Raw genomic sequence first — 8,112 nt, forward strand, 5'->3', positions numbered from 1 at the left:
AATGAAATAGCCTTTTAGTTCTTCTTCTTAAAATATTATTCCAGACCAATGAGACAATAGAGCTATTGCACAGTAATTTCATTCCCTGAAGCAATCCCAGGTTTACAGAACACTTTAAGGAAGAGAAATTGCCAGCACAGTTTACATCACAAGATCAGTATGAATCAAGCCAATCAATGATTGCAGGATTCCAAGAAGTAATGCACTAAGTTCTGGTGTGGAAACCTTTGTAGAGTGGCTCCACAATTGATAGGATCTAACTCTGTGGGATGGCTTGAAGAAACTGTAATTAAATCATTATTCTTGCTTTAAAAAGCAGTATTAGGATAAAAATATAGGTATTCTTACGTATTGGGTCAAAACATGGAAAAACACTATGAATTGGATCCAAACCACAGGATTAGATTCAAAGATGCCCTTTTATTTGTGGAAGGAGTCCTTCTGCGATCAAAATCACTTTCCATTACAGAAAGGACTTTTTCCATGAACAGAAGACAGCACTTGATTCAATATCAAATGTATCTGATTTTCTTTCATATAAAAAGGATCAAGTGAAAATGGGCATAGTCCTTTTAAATTTTGGCTGTCATATCCTTCTTCTCTACTGTTTGTTTCCCATACATATCACACTTGATAGTGTGCTAGCTAACAGATTTGGTATGCTAGCTAACAAGTGTGGTTAAGAACTGCATTTCAACTTCCTGCATACATCAACTATAGTCTGAAGCAATGCACCACAGCCTAAAATATAACATAGTGGCTAAAAGTTATGAATGAAAAGTGCCATGGTTTGAAGCACACTTCTAACATGCACTTGCTATTCAAAATGACAGACCTAACTTGCCGTGATATTGGCAACATTACTGGGAGAATGCATATGAAGTGTGTTGAATATTTTAAAGCACAATGCAAATGTTGAGTATTATTCAAAGGCCTGTAAAAGTATAATTTATGAAAACAAGATAGTTCCAGATATGCACTTACCATGTCTAAAACATCAGAACTTTTATGGTATGCTCACTGAGCCTGCAGACCTTTGAGAACAGCCTGGAAATGCATGGATTGAAATGTGCAAATTGAGTGTCAATGTTGGACCTATATGTCCAAATTTTCCTTTTAGAGCTTGACCCTTCTGTTGTTCAGTGACCTTTTAAATCTTCTCTGTATTTGCTTCAGGCTTTAAAAAATGTGCATATTATACACTAAAAACCACATTTCCCACTACACATGCACTTCCCCAAACTAGAAAAATAATTTCTTGATATGTGCCTGCATAAACTATAAGCTATAATACAAGTTGTTTGTTGTTATACTGATGTAATATTATCTTCAGATTCTTTCTCTCCCAAATTAACACTGCCTGTATTGGTGGACTCCTCGTGAGCAGTGGTGTTGTCCATTTTTTTCTTTGAACAGCGTGGTATTTGACCACAAAAGTACATATAAATCCATGGGTTGACACAGCTATTAAGATTCCCTAGGAGCATAAGAATGGCTATTACTGGACCTAAAAGGGAAAGAATTTACAAGTCATTCACAGAAGGCACACAAATACATCGAAACAATTGATCTTCAGTAATTCTTCAACATATTAATTTACTGAGAATGTAAGCTTATGTTCTGAAAAAAACTTAGTTGGTCTTAAAGGTGAAACTTGACTCCTGCTTTGTTCAACTGCTTCAGACCAACTCAGCTGCCCACTTGGATCTATATAAATGTACTATTTATTTTGAAGGGAGGCTTTCTAAATGTCTTTATGCTTTCACCCATTTTAAAAATCAATTTTAAAATCACTAAAATTGAGTTATCGGCCATACCACTGTAGCTTTCCCCAAGTATTGCCTACTTCCAATGTTTGTGAATTAAGCAATACTTCTATCTTTTTCAATTTTTCATAAAACATTATTAATTTAAGAGGACAGGAACCACGCAGCTCAGCTACATACTTGCCATATTATAAATGGCAGACTGGGTGCAATAGGTTTTGTAAATTTTATAAAATACTTAATTTTCATATTTGAAAAAATGCAATTAAAATGCCAGTTGTATCCCTGCTGTATGTATACATTTTTAATGTTCTTTACTAATATCAAAATAGCATTTAACTCTTTTTCATGAGCCAAAAAATGTCTTACTGGCAAGAGGAAAGGAGATGCAAACAAGCTATATCTGCAAGGATATGCACAATCAGGAAAAAAAAAATAACTGATACAAAATTTTGCTCCTGTTTGACTGTAGCAATAATCCCCAGATATAATGTGTAGCAATATGATAACTGGTGTGAAATCCTTCATGAAGAAGATTATCTTACCTTCAGTTCTGGCATCACTGGGGTGCCATGCAGTCCACAGCTGTGCAATGAAGAAAGGTGACCAACAGACAACGTAAGCAACAACTATCACCACTGTCATCCTTATAGTCTTGATCATAGCGTTGGTCATACAGTTCACATTACTTGGCTGAGATGGCAATATCTGTTTCGGGTTTGTTACTTGAAATTCACTGTAGTTTTTCAAACTCATGTTCATTTGGACTGCTCTGCAAATCCTAACATGGCATATTGTTAAGATGGCCGCAGGAAGGAAGAAAATAGCTACAGAGATCCAAGTTACATATAGCTTAGTGCCCCAGGGCTCAATGAAGTCTGCTTGGCAATCAAAGATACCTGGAGATACTTCACTCTTCCGAAAGATAAATACTTGGGGAATGCTGAGGATCAAAGAAATAAACCAGCTGGTGCAGATGGAAGTGTTCCAAATAGCTCCTTTCTTTTGGAAGGGTACCATGGGATAACACACTGCTTGGAGTCTGTCCATTGCCATAACCACTATCATATAAGTGGAGGCAAACATGCTCAACAACTGGAGATAGCTTATGGTTCTGCACAAGATATCTGGACCCATGAAAACATCTGTAATTTTCCAAAAAAGCTGAGGAAGAACTAGAAAAAATGCAACCGTCAAGTCTGCAACACTTAGATGAAGCAAGAACACATACACCCTAGACAGCTTCATTCTTCTCTTCCATAACACCAGTATGAGAATGAAATTGCCTGCAGAGGCTGCCATAAATAACACTCCTAGCACAGCAATCTCTATCTGAGCCAACTGCTCATCTCTTGGTTGCCTTTCAGGCAGACTTGTGGTGTTTGTTGAGTTGTGAAAGGGGATACCAGGCTGGTGGATAACATCTTGAAGTGCAAATGAGGAGTTCTTCATAGTGTACACAAGCTACTTTCTAAGATTGCTACCCTTGACTCCGGATGGCAGTTGTGGAAGATGCTGTGGAGGATGCTGGGAAATATTCCACTTGTATTTTAGGTTTCAATGTTTCTCAAAACATTCGAATTCATGCAAAAAACCACCCTTTATTCAGTTGATTAGTAGATCTTCATATAATCTGAGACAGTGTAGTTGTCTTTGCCAAAAGGAAAATCAGGAAAAAGATATTTAAAGAAACAAATACCTTCAAAGTAAGTGAACCAACCAATTCCATCAGAATCCTTTTTAAAAGGAAGCAAAAGCAGCCAAAATATATGTGTATGTATTTACTTAAGAGATCTTTGCCAAATATCTACGTGACAACTGTGTTCCTTACTTTAATACCCATTCTCTTCTAATTAAAATGTTTTGTACCTTTGGGACTGAATTCTTCAAGATAAAAGATTCTTAGGTCTCTGGGACAAAAATAGAAGGCTAAAGTCAGCATATTTGAAGAGGGAACATAGTTTATTATTTTCTTTTTTTCAAAAATTGAGTGAATTGACCATGAAAGAAGAAAAGTGCTCTAAAAATAATTGTCTCTTTTCTTTCCTTGGAAAGAAAAGGTCACCTGGGATTCTTTTGTAATAAATTCATATGAAAAGGATTATATATCTGAAGAAAGCTGCACAGTCTGTTCAGATTTTTAATGTGGGGAAAATTAAAATGCAGTCAGCAGAGCAGATGCAGAAATAGGTCTCAAACACTATAGTGGATATGGTATTTATTGTTATTGGCTATAGCCTGAAAAACTGCTAGACAGGTTTAAGGAAAGCAGCCTAGTTTTTCTTGGTGTGGGTTATAGTATTTTAGAGTAGCTAAATATTGTTTTATGAACTCATCTCTTTACACATGCTCATTTCTAATGTGTGTAGTATGTACCCTTCTTAGAAATGCTTTAGTATATACATTAAAACAATGTCGGAACGCAATAAAAAGTGCTTGAAACTGTTTGTTTTCTATAGTTAGGTTCACCAAGGAGTTGAATTTGACCAAGATATCCTGAGCACTCAGGAGCAAATGTAAAGGATCGTGTTGCCTCATCAATATGGAATGGTGATAACAAGACTGACAAGTTGCATACATTTATCAAGTAACTGTGCTGAGGATTTCGGTAAACATGCATTCAGTTGGTCCCCTCCACCATCATTGACACCACATAGAACTGATAAAACCCAGAAAACACAATTTCTCTTGCTTCCTATTTCCACAAATCTAAGATGTATAGAACATAGCAATCTGCCAGCTAAGTGCCCCACGATTCATTAGAAAGGGTTAGAATACTTACTTAGCTTGCAGAACTGTTGACAAGTCCAGCAGATCAATATTTGCAAAGCAAAATTCACTGATTCCTCAAAGTAACTATTCCTCCTGCTTGCTTACGGCTGCACGGCAATAGCTGAATGGCTGGAAAATAAAGCATTTCTCTAGTTTTGGTTCTGGAAGAAAAGGGGATGTCCTTGTATCAGTTGTCATGAACACTCTCTACGTACTTTGGCTTTTCTTGGGTCAAAACAGTTCTCCAACTAACACACAATTTGCTCTGATGTGATTTTTAAGGGTGACTGCTAGAGTACTGCTATTCCGCTTATGATATTTGCAGTATTCTTGCAATTCCACCAGGTTGTTCTCTTTAGTATAAAACGTAACACATTAGGTTTCCTATAAAGCAATGGTTTGTATTTCTTCTTTGTGAAATGTTACATATTTGATGTTGTTTAGACTAAAATGATATGGTGCATTCCTGAAATAAGAATAGACAGCAAGATAACAGCATCCCATAGAGTGAGGTATATCCTCAATCTTCTGTGGGGGTTTTTCTTCAAGTGTTCTCTAAAGGCACATTGCCCTTCTCAGTTTTCTTTCAGTGCTCTTCTACACAGTGTTTGTTTTATGACTTTTTAAAAACATATTTTTGGACTTTGTATTTATTCAAAGAGGAGGAGGGACGGTGGCTCAGTAGAGCATCTGCTTGGTAAGCAGAAGGTCCCAGGTTCAATCCCTGGCATCTCCAAAAAGGGTCTAGGCAAGTAGGCGTGAAAAACCTCAGCTTGAGACCCTGGAGAGCCGCTGCCAGTCTGAGAAGACAATACTGACTTTGATGGACCAAGGATCTGATTCAGTATAAGGCAGCTTCATATGTTCATATGTTCAATCTGAAGTCCTAAAACAGGTTTCCACAACATCTGGCCCACCAAACTGAACTCAGCCTGTCAGCTGTGTGTGTGATCTACCAACCAAGTATTAGAATATATGGTTAATATAGCAGAGTATGCCCCGTGATAGAAGTATGACATTGCGTTCAATCCAAGCATGATATTGCAAAAATAAAACTTACATTTATTCAAGTAGATTCAGTTCACATTCAGGTTGCAGTCAAAAGGAGAGAGAGATACCTAATCTAAAGAGAACTTTCCCTATCACAAGTGGCCAGATAATCTATCATTGTGTTATAGAACCAGGAGGGCACTGCAGGAAAGACTTTAGCACCTGTGACTCTGTGAAGAGCCATGCAGAGAATGGATGAGAACCAAGCACACACAAAGAGAGAAGGGGTCAGAGGTTAGCTCCCAGGTTAAAACAGAGAGATCCCATTCAAGGAGATAACATTTATACACACTTAGAAAGACGTAGTGTCTCTGGATGTCCAGGCATGTTGTCTCACTCACCAAGTTCCCAAGCCTGTTTGGATTACACATGTCTGATCACAGGTCAGATCAATGTGCATGTTCCATTTGCCTATGGACAAGGACATCTGTGAGCCATAAGTAGAGATTTATGTCCCCTGGCAAATCCAAAACCACATCAAATAAATTGTTTCCCACAGTTTTCTGTTGCAGGGACCACAACAACTCCTGTTTAACCACATCCTCTGCATAACTGGTCCTTCAGATATAAGACTAGGCTGTCCTCACTAGTTAAGCTGCTATGCAAACAACTCTTACCACCAATAAAAAATAACAGATAAACTTGCTTTACAATTTCTCAGCAGAACCATTATTCCAAGGAGAGTATTTAAGTATTTTATTTTGGAAAATTTCTGTATGATTTCTCCAGATTATCTCTTAAATGTAGATTACAAAATAAAACATAATAAAAACACATCACGCAATAAAAGCTAACAATTAAAAACTTATCTTAAAAACCTGATAAAAGACAAAAATATGTGAGCCAAAGGCTAAAAATCTGTGAGCTAACTCACACCAACTCAGCTTAGAGGGAACACTGGCCCAGGGTCAAATAATAAAATCAAGAAAAAGCTGGAAGGCAATCCAAGGTCTAAATCCAGGGTCAGGTTACATATTCTAAAAGCAGAATCAAAAGCAGTCCAAGAGTCAGTAACAAGAATAGAGAGAAAGCACATCAGGCAACTTGTGGGGTAGCCAACAAGACTGCAAATGAACTGATCCAACACTGGCTGCTTCTGCCTTATACAGGGAGTTTCCCTACAGATATCATTCTTCCCTCCAAGCTATCTCAGCTCTTCTACTCATGAGCAGGGCCAGATCTAGGAGGGGCCTGCCCCAGGTGCCACTTGAGGGGGGCGATGAATTGGGTGCTCCCCGAGGGACTGGTGGGGGGAGCAAGCCAGCAGCCCCGCAGATCGGCTGCTTTTGCCGTCTCTCTCTGTTGTGGAGAGGCAGTGAAAGCAGTCCTGCACCCATTGATCTGCCTCCCTCTCCATTTAAAGACCTGCTGGCCAACTGGCTGGCAGAGGTCTTTAAATGGGTTGGGAGGGAGATCGGTTCTTTTCACCGCCTCTCCGCAAGGCAGAGAGATGGTGAGGAGTACTTGGCCCAAGATGCTATTATGATCCTTTGTACTACCATTTGAAGTTGCTTGAATTGACATAGCAAGCAATTTAAAATAGTTTTTTCTGTATTTCTCTGTAGAGAAAAAATTATTTGACATGAAACTGATGCAACATACTAAAACAATGATGCTGGGAGAAGTGAAATTTGCTTCACAGTTTGACTAAAACTGTGGGAGGGGAAGGAAAAGGAGATTTGTAAGCTGCTCTAAGACTCCTTTGGGTAGCAAAGGGAGGGGTATAAATGCAATCTCTTCTTCTAAAAATAGATTCTCAGATATCTGGGGTATTTTGTGGTAATTATTGTATGATAAATACCACTGTCTAGGAATGGAATGATTACTACCAGATGTACATCTGTGTAAAAGCAGGATTACAGAAACGATAATATTTACAGCCACAGCATGCAGTGTTACAGAGGAACAGTATTAGATATTCTGTAAAATATCACAGTGTGTCAGGTTTTCCACTAAACAGCTCCAAATGTGGACTTGCTTCAAACTATCTGGAATGATTTTTGTGGCTGGAGTGCAAATGTGGGTTTAGATACCTACCTACCATACTATGAATCTCCAAGGTCATGCTTGCCTTTCTCACATCACATCACATTCCCAGACAGAGAGATCTGCCGCCCCTTTCTATTCCCCATGCAAGTAAGCATCTGCCTCGTTTCCTCAGCTATGAAAGATTTATCTTTTCCAAAGCTCTGATGAGTACTTGAACAATTAGCTCCTATTCAGGAAATACTTATTAAAGAATGTTATATAGTTAATAGTTATTAAAGAATGTTAACTGTCTTTTGTCATAGGCTCTCACTCTATTCATATAGCAATCTTACACCAATATGTTAACAGTTAATTGAGTGATCTGGCTTCTAGGTACATGTGAATTAATATTAGTTGGTAGTGGTGGAAAATGCTGTCAAATTGCAGCCAACTTACATTTTCAATGCAAGAGATGCCTTGAAATAGTGTTTTCAAGACAAGAGATGATCCAAGGTGCTTTGCTATTGCTTGCCTCTGCACAACCTTGGACTTAATT

The 8,112-nt window shown here is 38.1% G+C and overlaps 1 protein-coding gene across 2 annotated transcripts; it reads right to left on the reverse strand.

The window, feature by feature from the left end:
* Nucleotides 1-953: 953 nt before the first annotated feature.
* On the reverse strand, nt 954-4,748 carry LOC132576094 (mesotocin receptor-like). Of its 2 annotated transcripts, none has more exons than XM_060244898.1 (3): nt 4,549-4,748; nt 2,312-3,417; nt 954-1,507 (listed from the first exon to the last, which is right to left on the reverse strand). In XM_060244898.1, the coding sequence occupies exons 2-3, from the start codon at nt 3,216-3,218 to the stop codon at nt 1,308-1,310; spliced, it is 1,107 nt and encodes a 368-aa protein (XP_060100881.1). In that variant the 5' UTR covers nt 3,219-3,417; nt 4,549-4,748; the 3' UTR covers nt 954-1,307. The 2 variants fall into 2 exon arrangements, with proteins under 2 accessions (XP_060100881.1, XP_060100883.1); XM_060244900.1 differs by having other exon boundaries at nt 2,312-3,465.
* Between the last annotated feature and the right edge of the window lie 3,364 nt (nt 4,749-8,112).

Source organism: Heteronotia binoei, chromosome 8 (assembly GCF_032191835.1).
Source record: "Heteronotia binoei isolate CCM8104 ecotype False Entrance Well chromosome 8, APGP_CSIRO_Hbin_v1, whole genome shotgun sequence".
Classification (NCBI taxonomy): Eukaryota; Metazoa; Chordata; class Lepidosauria; order Squamata; family Gekkonidae; genus Heteronotia; species Heteronotia binoei.

Coding starts and splice junctions, on each gene's coding strand:
- LOC132576094 (XM_060244898.1), bottom strand. CDS start 3,218: ATGAAGAACTCCTCATTTGCACTTCAAGATGTTATCCACCAGCCTGGT. Junction 1,508..2,311: donor CAGTGATGCCAGAACTGAAG/GTAAGATAATCT, acceptor TTTCCCTTTTAG/GTCCAGTAATAGCCATTCTT.